Raw genomic sequence first — 19,508 nt, forward strand, 5'->3', positions numbered from 1 at the left:
ACACCTGAGATTAAGGCTTTAATTAGATCAAAAATCACCGTAAGCATTGCATAGCTTAATCTTTTGTTCTCAAATTACATATCTAAAATTTGTGATATATGATTACACTTCAACATAAAATTAATTGATTTGCATTACAAATACTTATATTACCTTTACACTGATTATTGTTGCTAAGTTATCGAGTTTTTTAATACTTTGATTAGAATATGTTATACGTGGCTGTGATAAAACAATAGTTCTTGATAGTCTCCTTGAAACAATGAACTAAATTTGAATAATAGCGAACCAGTCAGTAAGTATCTAAGGCGAAAAAAGGATTTTTGAATATTCTTATTATTGCCTCTAAAACTTTTATCTAAATATGTTGATCTTGTCTGTCTCGTTCTTTTGCATAGGGATTTATAAAAAAAATATCCTGATGGTTAATGATCGATGTCCTAGAATATGAAGGCTTTACATGAAAGAAACATCGTGTACAATAGGTTTACCCACATCCCACACGATCTTGTAATAAACGTGCAAGTTCTGTCTGGTAATTAATATTGTATAATAGTTTAATAATGTTTGGCCTGATGTAAACAAGAATTTGTGGATGTAGCCCAGTATCTGTAGTAGTACGTAGTCAGGTTTACAAACACTTTATTTTACATTACAAGGCAGCTGTAATAGATCTTAGGACAATAAACTCAGGAACAACTTACGAAGTAATTTATTTCACTGTTAAGTAATGCACCGCAATCAAGTTTGTAAAAATGAAGAACTCGGTTAACGAGGTACATGTCAACACGACAATTCGGCCAAGAGAGAGTTTACATGTTTTCTAAAGTTTTTTAGTACTAAAATTGAGGGTTAACACACATAGACGTACGAGTCTAAAAGGCAAATATTGGCTAACTTTTTATCGATATTTCTTCAAAGCCCAACGCTTAAATGAATAGCAAGATTGATCTTTTATTGGGATGTTGCAATTATACCGACTTACCGAAACGTGGGTGTACTGAAACTCTGGTTCTTACAAAGAAAAGGGGTGAAAGTTTTATTAAACAGGGCAACGCTTTTTTGAACATAATTGGTTCTATAATAAAATCTCGCTATACCGGGTATATTGTCGAAAAAATGGTGATGTATTGTACATAAATTTTGTATATAAAGATGTATTGACATTAATGTATTTGCCAATGTTTGTCAATAAATCTCTGACAGACTTTTCGTGGTGTGTCAAAAAGTACAGAGTCTTCATTTCCAACATCTTTTAAACTGAATCCGTAAGTTTTTTTTCCTTAATTAATAATATTCAAAACACCGTTATTTTTTGTTGAGTGAAGTTACTGACTTAACATTCTAGGATCATAAAGTACGCGTTTAGAGCTTCAAAATGATATATCGCAAGCTATCCTTACCCATTTAATATTTTATTTTAAAATGGTGGCTAGCGGCTATCTTCAATTTATTATTTGTCAATTTCACACTAAAACTTAGCATTTATGTGACTAATACTCCATGCCAAATTTGAATTTCATAACTTGATTCGTTCAAAAAATAAAGGGGGGAGGGACATTAAAGAAATGCACTGTATGTAGGTATTACATAAGAGAACATTACACAGTCAAAGATCACTCATGTAGCAAATCATACATTATCAAGAGTACTACAAATTAAATCATATAGAATTACTGAAATATTGACAAACCATTAATCATCAAATCGTGTGTTAGTATTTCACCAAATCTCTTCAAATTTCTAACTATTGACTAATAACACGTAATCTCAAATCTACCTTTATTGTTTTATGAAAAATGCAGGTAATTACTGAACACTAATACTTCTCCAGGAAATCTTTATTCAAATTTATAACTGAGCTCAAATTTCTAATGACGCATCTGTTTAAAATGACAAAGTGTCGTTTTCAGTTATAGTTTCATTCCCTGTTTCCTGTAAATGGCTGTTAGTATTAATATACAGTGAATCAAAAAAATATTGGCACGCCCCTGATTTTTCAAATATAACAAAAATTCTAACATTTTTTCAAAAAACTAGTTTAACTATTTTGAATTACTTTACAAAAAAAATCAATGAGGTTTTCTTGTTGTAGGACTGCATCAGTTGCAAAATATATTAACAATTTTTATTAGATCAAAAAAGTATTGGTACAGGTAAGAAAAAAAATATTTTTAGTGCTTAGGAAGCATAATAATATTTTTTAATATTTCGTCATCAGTCCTTTCGCATCTATCACAGCTTGTAGAGGTTTGGGCATAGACTCTACCAAATTGTGAAGTATATTTATGTCAATTTTAGCAGATTCCTCATGTAGCATCCTTTTCAAATAATTTTAGAATGATATTTTGTGTTTGCGAACTTTCAGTTCAAGACAATGCCCCAGGTTCTCTACCGGATTCATATCTGGAGACTGTGGTGGTGTTCTTAATTGGCGCCGGACATTGTACAGTAACCACTCCTTCAATTTGGAAGCTGTATGTTTAGAGTCGTTGTCTTGTTGGAATACAAATGACTCCTGTAGCCCCATTTTTTCGGCACTGGCCCGCAAATTATGCCGCAATATATCAATATATTTGAGGGCATTCATAATACCGTCAATTAAAATCAAATTTCCAACAGTACTCTAAGACATATGTACAGCCATAAACAAGAACACTTCCACTACCATGCTTCACTGTGGCTCTGACATTCTCGACGTTGAATGCCGGTATTTGGTTTCTTCCACACAAATTTTCGCTCATGCGATCCAAAAATGAAAATTTTCTAAAAATTCCACGGCTTGTTCACATGCTCCTTCGCAAAGTTCAATCTTTTTTACCGGTTGACCTCAGAAATGAAGGGTTTCTTTCTTTGTGCTCTGCCATAAAACTTGAAATTGTGGATCGTATTTTTAACAGTTTGCGCAGAAATAGTCTTGCCGGAAGCTGAAGCAACGTCTTCGGCAATGGTCAAAGCAGAAACTGTAAGATTTTTCTGGACCGTTCGAAGGATTTGTTGTTTTCTTCGGCGCTTCAATATCTTTGGTCTACATGAACATAGCTTATCTAAAACCGTACCCATTTCTTGGTATTTTTTTTACCACATTCTTAACACCACTAAAACTGACTGATAACTGAGACGCTGTTTTTCTATAACTTAAATCTTGTAAATGTAAATTAATTATTTGATTACGAATTTGATTCGATAATTCTACAATTTTCGACATATTGGTCAACTAATCAATACAATATAAAACAAAAACTGAGTGAAATTTCATCTGAGAATACATCATAGCCATCTAGATCCATTTCACCTACAGGGTGTCCGTTTTAAGAGCTCAACTATGGGGATCTTGATTATTTGAAGAGATACGAGAAACGGACATCCTGTATATTTAAAGATATTAATTGCAGTAAATTAACTTTACAATCACCCTATGTACGTGTGTTAATACTTTTTTAACCTAATAAAAACTGTTAATATATTTTTTTAATTGATGCAGTCCTACAATAAGAAAACCTAATTGATTTTTATTGTAAAATACGTAATTGAAAATAGTTAAACTAGCTTTTTCAAGAAATATGTTAGAATTTTTGTGATATTTGAAAAATCGGGGATGCTCAATACTTTTTTGATCCACTGTATGTGTCATAGGTTTGTCAGTAAATTATTTAACTCTCGTTAAAATATATCAAGGGATAAGGGAATACAAAGGCCGCTAAGAAGTGTAAGCGTAACTGTTATTACCGGATATAGTTTTTTCATAAAAAAAAGATATTTTTTTAAATTTCTTGATGATTTTTCGGAAAGCAGGAGTTTCTAAGCGTTTCTGAATGGTATTAGAAATTTTCCGAAATTACAAGGCATTAAAAATTTAAAAATATTTAACTTATTTCCTTATTTCAACTATCTGATTAGTTCAGTTTAGGGTCTGTTGCATCCTGTCAAAATCCAGAATTGATAGCTGTTGAGAAAATATGTTTAGAAGTAAAATTTTTATAAAGAAACTTAATTTTGCTCATTACGCAAGTATTTCTCAACAACAAAACTCAACTTATAGAAATACTTTCAATTGAAGATTTAATTCCTGATCAAATTAAATCTTTGCATTATCCTAAATTATACCGAACTTACGAAGACTTTTTTTGTGTACAGAGTGTTTCATAATAAATAAAAAATTCAGAAGGTGAATCTGTGGACGATATTAAGAGAAAAACTCCATATGATCATACGTGCGTTTTCGTTTGCCATCTGAAATACAAGGTGAGTAAAAAAAATATTTAGTTTTTTCTCTAATAAGTCTGTTCCCACGATATATATTTTTATGAATATTGGAGAGGGTAAAAGAGGTGTAAAGACACATAATATAAGTGGAAAACAATGTTTTTAATTTCACTAGTGGCATTGCTATTGATGTGACTGAATATTTTAAAAGAAAAATATAATACGTCCTTGGTTTTTTTGAATAAAAATAATTTTCTGAATACCCCATATTTCTGTGAAAAAAAAATGTATATTGAATATTTTTCATAACATAAACTATTTTCGTGGAAAAAAATAAAAGAGAGGGGGGGGGGGGGGGAATCACAAAATTCATTCATTTTACGCAATAAAAATATACAAGGGATTTTTTATAGCCTCCGATAATATGCGAAAAGGAGTCGAGGCACGCATTCTAGCAGGTGAAGGGTATTTTCAACACTTTATTTAATTGTTCTTTTATAAGTAACGTAATGTACCTATTTAGTTTTGTAACTTTAATATTGGTTAGAAAATTATGTTTTTCTTTTTCATGAAAATAGTTAACGTTAGGAAAAATATTCAAGAAGACTTTTTTCACAGAAATATAAAGTATTTAGAAAATTATTTTTATAAAAACAGCGGCTTGCAATATTTTTCGCTTAAAATATTTAGGGTCATATCAACAGGAATGCTCGTGGTGAAATTAAAAACATTGTTTTCCCCTTAACAGATGTGTGTACACTTATTTCATATTCCTAAATTTTCATAAAAATATTTAATGTCGGAACGGACTTATTAGAAAAAATTCTATCACCCTACATTTCAAGCAGGAAGTGAAGATGGACCCATGTTCATATGAACTTTTTCCATAAAAATCATCCACAAGTTAGCCTCTCTGAATTTTTGACACACTATTATCGAACACCTTGTATACCGGGTTAGTGGAGTATGTTACGTATTTTCGGAGGCCATTGATGGTACGATATTAATTAGTTTCCGAGTCTAGGACTCTTGATTTTCAGTCTAACCATTAAACCACTCTTCCTGCTCTCGCCCTGGATCCTGCTCAGAACTACTGGAAAGCATTTGAGGGGAGAGGGGGGATGTAATATGACAACTAAAGCTATTAAATATCGTTGTTATATTGATCACAATCAAAGGGGTATTTGCAGGTCTTGAGAAAGGCCTGAAACTGGTTATCGCTGTTGTAAATTTACATACCAAGAATTAATTACTGTTAACATTATCAATTCTAAATACGTAATTTATATTTTTGCACTTACTAATTTATTTAACTAAAACGATGATAATTTGCTTCTGTCCCTGAAATATTTAGATAGAGATAATTCGCTTGTTTTCGTTTCTTGCAATGATGCTGTGTCTTTAGATAAACTCACATGACATATTTTCATTTTGTTCTCTGCGACGCTAATGTTCGGTACCATTCTAGTGATGACCGATGTCATGCTCACTCGCCTATTGAGCATGGCAAACGAAACGCGATCTCCATTTTAATTCAATTAACATGCCCCGAATACCGAAACTCAATATGTACGGGCAGTGGTGTAAAATAAACCGATTACATAAGTCAATTAACACCGGAAGGCGATTTGAAACATCGAAAGCAAGGAGCAATTATTATTTTTTGTTTTATAGTAGGAAAGTCATTCAACAGTTGTATTAGAACAAAATTGGGGCGGCTCATACAACATAGAAGAATTGTATTTTTTTTGTATATTTTTACCATTATTTGTGATCTTAAATGTTAGAGTAAGCACAATCATGTAAAATCAGTGTCGTGGTGCCAAAGGTTTTAACAGAAACAATATCGCTTCCAAGAAATTTGCCTCCCGATTTTTTATAAATATTTTAGTTTTTCGAAATGATCATTTTGATTGGACAAGTCATGAATACTATTAAATATCGAAATTTGCGTATGGTTTTATTCTGGCGGCCATGTTTCTCTACACCTAAACTTAAATTCTAAATGAAGTTCTGAGAGAATGAAATCGATCGAGTCAAGGAATATGAATGTGATAGAATACGTGTGGAGCAGAATGGACCTAAAACTGAGTCAAAAAAACAAAAGTTTCCAAATTTAAATGAAAGATGAATAATAATGATAATAAAGAATGAAAAAATGATGATTTCTCAAAAGATTATCAAAAATTTGGTGCGGGTCTACGCGATATTAAAACTAAACCTATGGACTGTGATAATTTATATCACAAAAATGTTTTCAAAGTTCATTTTCAGGTATTCGTTAAAGCAAATAAAACTGAATGCCTGTGTGTAAGCGGAGAAGTTTGATTTTGGTCACGTTACTCTTTAGAAGATGTCGAGGAGCCCGAATGAAATCTCATTCGAAAACATTTCCATGTGAATCCCTAATTAGTTATTTGAAAATGAGATTTTTTCTCTCTAAAGAATTGTTAAGAAATGAGATATTTTGCAGTTTTTTTTTTGAGATTTTAATTCCGGTCGGTTCAAATCAGCGAGAACACCCAAAAAAACGTGCAAATTTTTTATGATTTTGTTCGGATTTTTTAATTTGACACAAAAACAAACTCGTATTATGTAATAGAGAAAAACGCTTTGGAATTTAAACTCGACGTTCATGGAGCTTAGCACACCATATTTTACATATTTAATTCTCGCTCTTGTTTCAGAAAATCCCTTGAGCCTTAAACTCCTGAACAAAGGGAGCTCGAAACCAAAAGGGTCTTTCTCAATACTTCTTTCCTCGTTTCTTGTTTTCGGAACCCTCGAGTCGAGACTATGTGCATAGAGGGGATCCAAATGTCCAATCCGACAGGCGAGCGTTCCCCCTCTCGCGCTCCGTAGAAGCGTCGTTCAGAATGCTCGTTCGGTGATACAGTTGCTTCGAGCGTAGTTCAGTACACTTAAATACACAGCAGGTTAAATTAGTGCTGCTTGCAGCGCACAATCATTACTTGACCCCTTTAATTAGTGAGTGTAGTGATAGTGACGCGATGTTTGACGTGTTCGGCTCCGTCAAGGGGCTGCTGAAGATCGACGCGGTATGCATCGACAACAATATTTTTCGACTGCATTACAAAGCCACTGTGATCATCCTGGTGGCTTTCTCTTTGCTGGTGACTAGTAGACAGTATATAGGAGACCCTATTGATTGTATAGTGGACGAAATTCCCTTAAATGTAATGGACACTTATTGCTGGATTTATTCTACGTTCACCATTCCGAACAGGCTCACTGGACGTGTAGGACAGGACTTAGTGCAGCCGGGGGTGGCGAGTCACGTGGATGGGAAAGATGAGGTCAAGTATCACAAGTACTACCAGTGGGTGTGCTTCGTGCTGTTCTTCCAGGCCATGCTCTTCTACGTGCCCCGGTATTTGTGGAAGACCTGGGAAGGGGGCAGAATTAAAATGTTAGTGCTGGACCTCAATTGCCCTATTGTAAACGAAGAATGCAAGAGCGACAGAAAAAAGCTACTTGTAGATTACTTCAGAACGAACTTGCACATGCAAAATTTTTACGCGTTCCGGTTCTTTATTTGTGAAGTACTGAATTTCGCCAATGTAGTAGGACAAATTTTCTTCATGGATTTCTTCCTTGACGGCGAGTTTAGTACCTACGGTAGTGACGTGCTGCGGTTCACGGAACTGGAACCGGAAGAGCGTGAGGACCCCATGGCCAGAGTATTTCCAAAAGTCACCAAATGTACCTTTCACAAATACGGTCCTTCTGGATCGGTGCAGAAGTTTGACGGGCTTTGCGTGCTCCCTTTGAACATCGTAAACGAGAAAATCTATGTCTTCCTCTGGTTTTGGTTCATCATCCTCAGCGTTCTCTCCGGAATTTCTTTGCTCTACCGCATCTGTGTGATCATGGGCCCAAAACTGCGTCTATATCTTTTGAGAGCTAGATGTCGCATTGCAGGGCAAGGCCAAATAGAAACGATAGCCGAAAAATGCGAAATCGGAGATTGGTTTGTGTTATATCAGTTGGGAAAGAACATTGATCCTCTAATCTTCAAAGAAGTTATTTCGGACTTGGCCAAGAAGATGGAGAGCAAAGAATCGGTATAAACAGAGTTTTGAACAAAAGCTGTTTTAATGGGGTGCTTTACGACACGGACAGAGGACCAATTGAAAAGCTCTGTGATGGCAGAAAAGACTGTTCTAACGATACAAATTTTATAGACTTTTTGTAATGTATGAAACGACTATTACGTAAACATAATTCCTTTGTAGCTCAAGTGGTCATTCCCAACTATTTTATAGTTAAATTTTACTGCCAGACGATTTGTTTAGAAAATGATTGTACATTTTACTAATTAAAATAAGCTATAGAGAGACGGTTTTCGCTTTGTTTCAGGCAAAAAAGACATAATTTTTACTACCTACAAATTTTTACATTTTGCATTGTGTGTAAGTTCGTTATTGTTAAGGTGTGTAGGTATTAGAGAAATGAGCGAAATCGAATTCTCTGTGATAGATCTGATGCTCGGAATCGTATCGTTCTAGCATTAATAGAGTAGAAGTAAATTTATGAATAATTGTGATTGATAGATTAGGTTTTACTATAGAATTTTCAACTAGTTTTAGACAATTGCTATTTATACTATACTATCCAATTGAAAATATACTATACGGACTTTCGTGTGTTCAAAGTGTAGTTTATATTATGTGTAAACCGACAGTGCCTTCCAAATTATATGGAGTACATATTTTTTAGAATAAAATTATCACTTTATTATGTTTTGAGTTTTTCTTATTTTCCCTTCATACCAAATTAAGAAAATAAATTACTTACCCTTTACAGAATCGGGGAGTTTTGGCCTTAGTATTGGCACCCCTGAAACCACCTAAAGCAAATACTTTCCAAGACCTATAAATACATGCACTATTCTTGTCTCCAAAACAGTGTTGCCGATTTTTTTTTTATTTACGAATTTCTATGAAAAATTTTAAATTGGTCACAATTTTCAATCGAAATTATTTGAAAAACCGTCAATCTATTCGAAAAGAGTTCAATTTTTTTTTTCTTATTTTTTCCTTTCTTCAACACAGGCTTATTAATATTCCAAGACAGCATTTTGCGTAATCTCCAAATCACCATCAACACTTTCTGAGATATGTGAGGTTTTAGCATTATTACTACATATTAAATCTACCAAAAATAGCAAGTTTTGTTCTAGTTAATCAATTTTGTAACACCGTTTTAGAGAAAAGAAAAACACACGCATTTAAAAATAAACACCCTGTTTGTTACCGCATATTTTAAACCTGCTTAAAATTTCAAAGAATGCCACGGTTTTTAGATAATGGGAAATATGAAATCAATTTTAGATTTAAAATCCACTAAATCAGAAAGAATTGAAAAATTACTTACAGCTGAAGTGCTGTTTGAATCATTGACAATAATACTTGTTATTGAAATCATATAGCTGCTTATATCAGTACTCAATCATATCACCAGTATTTTTTCTTAAATACAAATACCATTGTAGAAGGCGTTGTAAAAATAAATAAACATTTATTAAGGATTGAGTAAGCAATGAAGGCTTGTAAGGTACATGGATCCATAAACACGGTGTTTCATTTACAAGACGGAGCAAAGCTTTGTCTAAAAAAGGGGGAGGTATTTTTACCTTCAATTACACCTAGAACAGCTTGGTTTTCTTAGCCAAGAAACATCTAAAAGTGAATTTTTTGGAAATATAAACATCGGCTCAACAGGGTAAAAAATCAATTCCGAATAATCAAAAATAGTCAGAAATATGGGCAAAACTCCGGTCAGTATCCTGTGCATATTTTTGACTGTTTCTAAAATGGTGGATCCAGCAGGGAAAGTACCAAGGGCAAGTGTGTCCCTCCTGAAGAAACCATTGTATTTATAATTTTTTTAGGAAACGTTTAAGACCGTTAACAGAAAAATCAAGGGGAATATTGACCCGACTTTTAAAATCCAGCTTAAGCCTTACATAATGAACCTTATATTGGTCATCAATCACACGATTTTCAACTTCTAACAATGCCACTGATATGGCTCGTAGAAATTTCGAAAAAAACGAAACATTCACTCGATATTACCTCATAGTTTTGAATCCTCTTGAAACCAGGAGACACTGCGTCTCTGATTTTTCAAATTTAATCAAAATGCTGCTTTAAAATAATCAATTATGAACGTTTATCGTAGGTATTTCGTGTAAATTGTGCCTGAACCAGAACGACCTCAAGGAAAAAAAACGTTTTACTGATTCAAGAAAAACTTTAATTACGCACGGTTAGGCAGTTTCGGTCGTATTATACCAAGAAGTTTGCATATTTGTGTAAAATTTAAGTTAACTTGGCATAAATTCAATAAGAAATATCCTGGGTTTCTTGACCCACGAATATCTTAAATATGCAATATTTGCATATTATTGAATCACAACCGGAGTCCTTATCGGGATACTTATGGGAAATTTTAATATATCAAATTTAATTGTACACGACTAGCACAATATGGCTGTTTGCTGCCAAGAATAATTAGGTACCGGAGACTGTCGGGTGTCCACAAAAGAAATCCTTCTAGTCGAAACAATTAAGTTTTATACTTTTCAAATACTATAAAAATTCCCGTAAACGCAGTTATGTCGTAAATCCTCAAAACCGCCTGTTGGTGGGTCCGCGTAAAAGGGCAGGTAAAAATCGTAAAAAACCGTAAAAAACCGCTGTTATTAAACATGGTAAGTAAATTGTTTAAACATCCTCACCATGCGGATATTTCTGATGACATTACTTTATGGTTTTGTCCTCTGGCGAATGGCAAACAGACATATATTAATTTTAATGTTAAATAGCAATTTATTGCTAAATTACCATTGGAAGCGTGCTTACATAAAGAATAAAGAAGATACGGCCGATGTGGCTTTAAATAATTAGCAGTTTAATACACATTAGTTCTTTCTCGGGGAAATTTTGCGTCGCTGCTGCTGTCCGCGCCAGCGAAAAATATAGAAGAATATAAACAAGTCCATGAGGGTGCTTGATGCGTAATGTGTTTTGCCGGATACTCATCTCTTTGGGTGTAACCTTGCGCCTTATGATCAATATAGTTCATAGATTTACTGTGTTCGTTTTTCTTATAATATACGGTGGTTTCTCGTGCCTTCGGGTATAATTCTTAGATTTCTAGAGTCAACAGCTGCAATTTACCAATAACATTTAAAAGTCGTTTGTTAGACAATAATCTGCTAATGTAATAATATGTTTTTAATTATCTAATGCCAAGCCTGCGACACCGCAGCATTTATCTTGAATTTCTTTACAAGCATTATTTGCTGCATAGAAAATGAATGTTACCAGTTTTCAATTTTTATCCTTAAAAACTGTTTACACGCCCTGTACAGTAATATGTATAAGGCGAGCAAATTTCCATGTTTATATAGGGAATTTCGATAATTGTAGGAGAAAACCGAATGACCTCCCAAAAAGACAACGGTCTAATGGAGTCATTACAAACTTTCGGTCATCATCTATTTGCGAAATAGAACAAAAGTTCAATTTTGACCATTTTCAATAAACTTTTGTCATTTACTTATTATGCTAATTACATAAACATAATTGCTGCATTATTAGGATGTTTTTTTGAGTAGATTACATAGATGCTATTATTTTAGGCATCATAAAAATAGGATTTTTTTGCATCAAAATGGACTATGGCATGGATTGGAATTGGTACAGCCCGAAGTTCACTATTTTACAAAAACAACTTTTTGCAACAGCTCTAACGCTTTACCTGTCTATAACGCGCTTTGTTGGTGGTTTATTTAATTAGCAAATTGTAAAAACGGTTGTCGTTAAAGTTATCTCTACGTTACTCAGCAAATGTATCATTTTATGCTGATTATTCTGATTAAACTATGAAAAATATAATATGCTAGAACGCTTTATTGAAAGTAATAATAAGGTTACGAAGCCAAATTGTCAATTTGGGATTTTCCTAAATGCAGGGAAAAATGAACGGTTTGACAATACCGCATTGCTTAGTGCCTCAAACCTTCAACAAACCCCGGAGATGTCCATAGAATATTGTATTTGTTATATATTATATAATATAAATATATCGTCGGTACAATGCCAAAATCACGAATGTGCAAATTTGGACTTTTTCGCCTAAGTGCATTAGAAGACATATTAACCCTGAAAGTTATCAATGCCCAAGTCACGAAAGTGCACTGGGAATAATTCGCCTTCCTGCGTTCGATGTTGATTTGCCGAGAGTTTAAAGTTTTCGTTTTTTACTGTGAACATTAAAAAACTCATTTTCTCAATATGCTAAATTTCCACATTCGTAATTTCGGCATTATGACGATATGTATGTAAAATGTAAAATACGTATACGCAGAGTATTTCAGAATAAATCTGTTAACTGCTTACTATAGGTTCCTGTAGCCGAAATAAGAAAGTTCACACAAAGATGGATCTTTTTTTGCTTTGTTTGAAATACAGGGTCATTAAAAAAAAATATATTTTTTTAAAGTTTTTTCCGAGTAAGTTCATTCCGGCATTAAATATTTGTATGACAATTGGGGAACGTAAAATAAGTATAGAGACACATATTTTAAGGGGAAAATAATGTTTCAAGTTTCACCAATAGCGACCCCATTGATGCGACCCTGAAGATTTTAAACGACTAATATGATACGTCACTGATTTAAAAAAAACGAAAATAATATTCTGAATGCTTGATATTTATGTAAGAAAAAGGTCTCTTGAATATTTTTATAACGTTAGCCGTTTTTATAAAAAAAGAAACGCAACAATCTGCAACTAAGAAATCTCATAATTCATTCGTTTAACACACTAAAAAGCACATCAGGAATTTTGAAAGAGTCCACAATAATATGCTAAAAAGGGACGAGGCATGCATTCTTGCAGGTGGAGAGTATTTTCAACGCCTTATTTAATTGTTCTTTTATAAGTAACGTAATGTACCTCATCTAGTCTTTTAGTTTTAATATTAGCAAATCATGCTTTTTCCCATGAAAACAATTATTCTTATTAAAAACATTCAAGAGACTTTTTTTTCACAGAAATATGAAATATTCAGATTTTTTTTAACCAGTGACGTATCTAATTTTTCGTTTAAAATGTTTAGGATCTTATCAATGGAAATGCTACCGGTGAAATTTGAAATATTGTTTTCCCCTTAAAAATGTATTTCTACATCCGTTTTACGCTTCCCAATTTTCATAAAAATATTTAATGTCGGAACGAACTTACTTGTAAAAAACTAAAAAGATAATAATTTTTTATCACCCTATATTTCAGACAGGAAGCGGAAAAAGACTCATCTTTGTGTGAACTTTCTTTCTTATTTCGGTTACAGGAAGTAAGCAGTTGGCACATTTTTTCTGAAACACCCTGTATATATTTTACATGTTGCACATGGGAAAATTATGCGATTACTTATGGAGACGTTCCGATATAAACTTCCGAGAAACTTATATCGGGGAAACGTACTCAAAACGATTGTTCTGGAAGTATCTCGCTAATGTCGCAGTTCCAGGCGACGTAAGTACTATAAGACGACGATGCACCATAGTTTGTTAAGTATTAGACGCTGTAGTAAAAAGACTTAATAAGTACCATACATAAGTAAAAGTGTTCTAAGTAGTTTAAAGCATTATTTGAGTAATTCCCGTGTTATTAATTGCTGCATTTGTGTTTAAATAAAATTTGTTCAGTCACATAAAGTTTCAGAAGCAATCTTACTTATCGTTAAACCCACGCGAAGTGTAATAACAACTTCGTTATTACGTTCGAAACTTATTGCAATAGGTATCCTGGAAGAACACTCATAATTCCTCAAAATTTAGCTTTTAGCTCTGTTCCAAGAAACTTTAATCCTTCCAAACTAGTCTCAAAAAAAAAACTTTAAGAGTCTTTTCTACTCTTTTCTCTGTGTCTGTGTCTCCTATAATTACCGATATTTGTTATATAAACATCGAAATTACCACTCCCCCTCCCTCTGTAGGTAACCACTATTGTAGTAACACTTTACAATTTAGCATCGTCTCTTTTCAAAAACTAAAATAATTTAAATAATTATTATTGTTACTTAATCTCTTATCTAATACATTCACTTGCCAGAAACAAAACCTTGAATGTCGTTTCTAGTTAATTACTACTTATTAGATTTAGAGTCCATCGAGTCTCACGTTCAAGGAACACTTTTAAATTTAATGGGAAATTATGGTAGTAATTATTATAGTAGAGTAACAAAATTGGTATTATTGTTAAATTATTTCATTCATAGAAATTTCTACGTCGACATTACTCCTATACGTAACGTAGAATATTCGGGCGAGAATATTTGCCTTGTTTCTATGGCACTTCTTTCTAGTTCTGACTAATTTCACTGGATTTTTCTCTATTAAAAGTATTACACGTAAAGTCTATTAATTGATTTGGCAACAACAGAATATCTCTAGTTCGTTCCATTGCACCAAATTTATGATTAAATTAATTGAATAATTAAGTTGATTATGATGAACAATAATTCTAGTTTGTAGGGTTCCACTATTAACGGTTTAAACCCACTCATTCGTCTAATAAATAACATCTTTATAGGCAACCCACCTTACACACATGCATGACTGAATGCGGTTCTATTCCAAATTGGCTAAGTTTACTCCAAAGACTTTGTGAACTATGAATAAGTGTGTTGGTGGCTACTTGAAATGTGTGTTTCAATATAAACAGGGTGCAAAAAAAATTAATAGAGTTAAAAATATATTGCACCGAGATACAGACTGTACAGTATGGTTTTTCATGCCTATACAAAATGTAGTTTTTTTGCTACATATCTCAATAAATGTAGGGGCAATTTCGTGCTAAAAAAAACAGGGTTGTAATAGTTCTTTTTTTCTGGGATATGCTGTTAGTTTAGCACTTAATTTTAATTTTGAAAATGCCTCTGGAGGTAATTAAAATGTTGCAGCCTGCATTTCAAAGTGTCCAGCTTGGCAGCGACTCAATATGGCGTCTTCCTGAGTTGCTATGCCATATTGAGGTAAACTTTACCTCGCAAACTATCGTCACCCTGTTCGCATACCTCTACCGCCTCCCGCCAGACTACCAGCAAATTTCTCAGCCACTCTCACGTGAAAACCTGAAAATACCAACCGTAAATTGTTTGTATAGTAGGCAGAAACCTTTGTACCTACCTACCTGCATAGTTTGGTAAATATAACGCATACAGTGAGATTATCGATTACAAGAGACCATGAAAGAAAGCTGGTCGGGCCGGTCTCCTCTCTCAATCCCATGACCCTCGGATTCCATTTACAATGGCGGAGTGCCTTCTGAATTCTAAAATTACACCGAATTTAAACGCACCATCATTATTATCATAAATTGTGAAATTGTTGGATAGAAGGTAATGTCTTATACCGTGCCATTCAACCATCCTCGACGGACTAAATTTACTCCTAATGGGTTTGAGCTGGTAGTATACAAGCTGACTTGAGAGCACTGGGCAACCATAAATGGTTGAAACAGGTTGATACGCCTATGGTCTCGAAGTATTTAAGAAGAGGTAAAGGGGGATAAACGTGTAACACAGTAAACCAAGTGGGTGGAAACCACTCGTCCAGTCAGCAAGAATGGTGAGAAATGGACGAGTTTTTGATGAGACGTCTCTGGTCGGGTGTTTATCATAATAAAATGCGGTAATGGTGCCTTCCGAAGGTATTTGAGAGCGGCTAGTTTCTTTGACCGATGTAGATTTGCTTTTACAAGCTCGGCAGTAAAATATGGAAATCATTTACTGAGGCTCTGGGTTTTTACGACCAAAGCTGGTTTTTAACGCAGAACCCGACAAGCGCTTTTTGGCAACAAAAAAATGTGATCGTCTCAAAGCGCAGATTCGACATTCGAATAATTAAAGCAACAGTATTCCTCAATTGGCGTTTATTGATCCGACTTAAAAGTAGGTTAACAACGTTAGCGGCAGGTCAAATTTCGTAATAAAGAATGTTAATTAATAAAAGCATTCGAATCGATGAACATAATGCGCATACTGTGCTTGCAGTTGGTCGCATATGTATGTCATTAAAAGTCTTTCTATGGTTGTTTATTGGTCCTCAGTATTGGCTACCGGAAAAACAACTTTTCAATCCTTTTGGTTACGCCTTTTAAGCAACATTAGCCCGAAATGAATTAAAAAATTTTTATTGGCAAGTCATCATCCCAGTAGATTATTGATCCGTGAATCACTTGAATCCTTGTTCAATTCCTTGAAAAAAATACAAATTTTGTCCCATGACTAACAAGAAAAAGACAAAGGATTCGGCACACCTACTATGTACCGACTTCCAAAAACCGGAGGGACTTGAAAATGTCCCCCATAGGAACTGTGCTTAATGTAAAACAAACACGGTTGCATCTTCACCACCAGAAATAAACCGTTGTCGAAATGATTTAATACCTTGCTCAGTCTACAAACATCTGAATAGGTAGGTAGAAGCGCAGATGTACAGGTAGAACTGTCTGAAGAATTTAGAATCGACGGGGTCACGGCCGACAGACCGCAACACTGTATTGGCTGGCTTTTAAAGTGAACCATGCACTGTCAAAGGCTCGTTTTTCTGATGGGTTAATCGCTGCCAGGAGGCCCATTCCACATTATATTCCATTAAGTTTAAGGACCTACTTTTAGGCGGCAGAGTGGATCTCATTGTTATTCATTCTTCGCTTAAGAGCATCACCTACTTAAATCATAATATGTGAACAAAGATAGGGTCAGAAAATGGGTTCTCAGCACAAAGATCGCAATTGAGCAACTTCGTAATTTTCCTGGAACTATTTGCCGCTTATCAGGCTTTGAACGCTGATATCTCGGCAATTAGCGGGGCAATTGCCTCGAAAAGCATCTCAAATTTGGGTAGGAAGAAGAGGGAAAAATCTCTTCTGATTTCTGGGATTGGAGTTGCTTCGATATATGGAAACACGATGAAGAATGGTTTAGCATGACCAGATCAATCTTAAACATGAATCCTTCTTGTAGTGTATTCTTGTAAATTTTACTCACATAGTCTGCTTCATAATCGTTGTGGTATGCTCTGGACCTTGAAAACTAAAGATACGAACTATTACAAACTGACCCCCATCTGTTTTAAATTACATGTTACTGCTTTATTTGCAGCAGTAATTTTGTGTAATAGTTATGGTGTAGGTTCTTCCCATAGTTATATAACTCATATTCTTATCAGCAGCAAAATTTACCAGTATCGTTGAATTAATTATCTGTAACATATACATAGAATTCAACGTTCCCAGTTATGGGTGAAAATTATAAACACATAATTCTGAATAAAAATTCTCAATAAGAAGAGCAAGAACGCTGTTTATTAAAAGCAAACACATTTTTTAACAAACGCAACCTGTAAATAACTTTCCCGAAAATGTCTTTATATTTTCTTGTATCTTAATTTCATTTTTTTCGACTTGGAAGGGGGGGCAATCGCCCCTTCTTGCCAGTCCTCCTAAATCTGCCCTTGTCTGACATTAACGAACGCATACTGCATTCCGGTTTGTCTATGCAACAACACTGATATATGATCCAATAAAGGTGCATAAAATCTTTAGGTAGATAAATACAGTCAGTGTGTACAAGTGGTGTTTCATGGTTAAAGTTAAAAATAGGACAAAATAACCTGTTAAATTGATATTCGTTAATTCATACACATTCTGTATATTGATGTAACAGATAACACACAAGGTGTAGGTATATTAAAAATGAAGATCATGTCTAAGTTAACCAGTATAGAGGTGCAGAGCTAGTTTGTTCTCCCAAGTAGGAACTTCTGTATAGTGGGTCATCATGTGTGTTAATTTCGAGAGACTCCGTAGGTATTGTGATATTTTAGGTGATGCAGAAGCCGTATTAAAATTTCTGAAAGTCTGCGAGATAAACTTAGCCAATATAATAGTGACCCCTTGTGATTGTGCTATAGTTTCACTAGTTAATAAATTTTGCCAAAACTGCTAGAAGTACCTATTTTCATGAGGTGACATCAGCACCCATCCTAAAACGAATTAAGGGAAAATTCGTAAGATGTTGGAAGGCACCAAAAGCTTATTCCTCTCACAATCACAAAAGACGGACTCTAAAATTTAAATAAATATCATAAAATAAAAGAGATTTCTTGCTCTAGGATAGATATAAGGAGTAGGAATCTTTATGTTAAATCCAAAGCTTTTTACTACATTTTAAAATCAAATTTCCCAAAATATATTACAGGGATTCGAAGGATAGCACTGATTATGGGATACTAGGTGTCATATATTATGTATTTCAGCCCATGAGCTAATTTTTGGACACGCCACGTATCATTAATATATGTGCCTTTTGGCAAGCATTTTCTACCTATTTCACATTTAGAAAAATCTTCGAGGTAAACCTAACCCATATTGAATGGAACTCCATTGTTCCTCACCAATGCGTTGTGCATAGTAATTTTCCCAGTCAGGTGTTAGTTCTAAGATTGAGTGGGTTTATATCGTTGACAGTAATCCTTATAAAGATCAGAATTTTCTTGTCCGAGATCTCGAATAACTAAACGAAAATAAGCCGAATCGATTGATTTGGCTTAGGGAAAATTGACAACGGCGCGTTAAATAACAAACGGTAGTGTATAGTCGGTTGCCTGCCTTTACCGTAATCTTGCAGTAAATCAGAAAGTTATCGATGCGGACTTTTAGTTCAAATTGTCGATAATATTGAGGTAATTTAAAGGTGGATCTGGCTATAATTAAATTCTATTGGGTTGGGTTAATTTCCGCTCTTTACGAGAGTACATAGATAAGTATCTTGCCCAAAAATAACGTTTTAGAATCTTTCGTTTGGAAGCGTAAAATTTTCTAAGTTTTGAAGTCGCTAATAGGCTATTTAGCGTTTGTGGCTTATGCTCATAACTCCCAAGCTAACCAAGGAATTGAACTCATATTTCCAGCATTTTTAGAATAAATATAGTGTGCTTTATTACAAAAATTAACTTTCTAGAACCTTTTATTTGGGAGGTAAATAAAACTTTTTAAAAATATTTTGGATGCACTGGGGTTTATTCAGTTTTGAGTATACCCTTGCAAATTATATAGGGAACGAAGTTTATGTTTTCAATACATTTATGGCATACGCATATGGTTATCTTCTCTAAAAAAAACCTTCTAAAACCGATTACTTCGAAATAGTATCTTTTTATATATAAAGGTGGTCCCGAAAGAAGGTTCCCAAAATGACAGCAA

General features: G+C 34.0%; 2 protein-coding genes across 2 annotated transcripts in view; one reads left to right on the plus strand and one right to left on the minus strand.

Moving 5' to 3' along the window:
• Positions 1 to 5,615, minus strand: part of TfIIB (transcription factor IIB) — a 108,963-nt gene extending 103,348 nt beyond the window's left edge. Inside the window, exon 1 of the mRNA XM_066389381.1 lies at positions 5,612 to 5,615. The gene's annotated coding sequence lies outside the window, so the exon portion shown is untranslated. The remainder of the gene's footprint in view (positions 1 to 5,611) is intronic.
• Positions 5,616 to 7,076: 1,461 nt separating this feature from the next.
• On the plus strand, positions 7,077 to 8,967 carry LOC136418786 (innexin inx2). The gene has a single exon (XM_066405022.1). It carries the CDS (start codon positions 7,218 to 7,220, stop codon positions 8,295 to 8,297), a length of 1,080 nt encoding a protein of 359 aa, XP_066261119.1. The 5' UTR covers positions 7,077 to 7,217; the 3' UTR covers positions 8,298 to 8,967.
• The last annotated feature ends 10,541 nt before the right edge of the window (positions 8,968 to 19,508 follow it).

The sequence above is a fragment of the Euwallacea similis genome, chromosome 1 (genome assembly GCF_039881205.1).
Source record: "Euwallacea similis isolate ESF13 chromosome 1, ESF131.1, whole genome shotgun sequence".
In the NCBI taxonomy this organism is placed as follows: domain Eukaryota; kingdom Metazoa; phylum Arthropoda; class Insecta; order Coleoptera; family Curculionidae; genus Euwallacea; species Euwallacea similis.

Coding starts and splice junctions, on each gene's coding strand:
- LOC136418786 (XM_066405022.1), top strand. CDS start 7,218: ATGTTTGACGTGTTCGGCTCCGTCAAGGGGCTGCTGAAGATCGACGCG.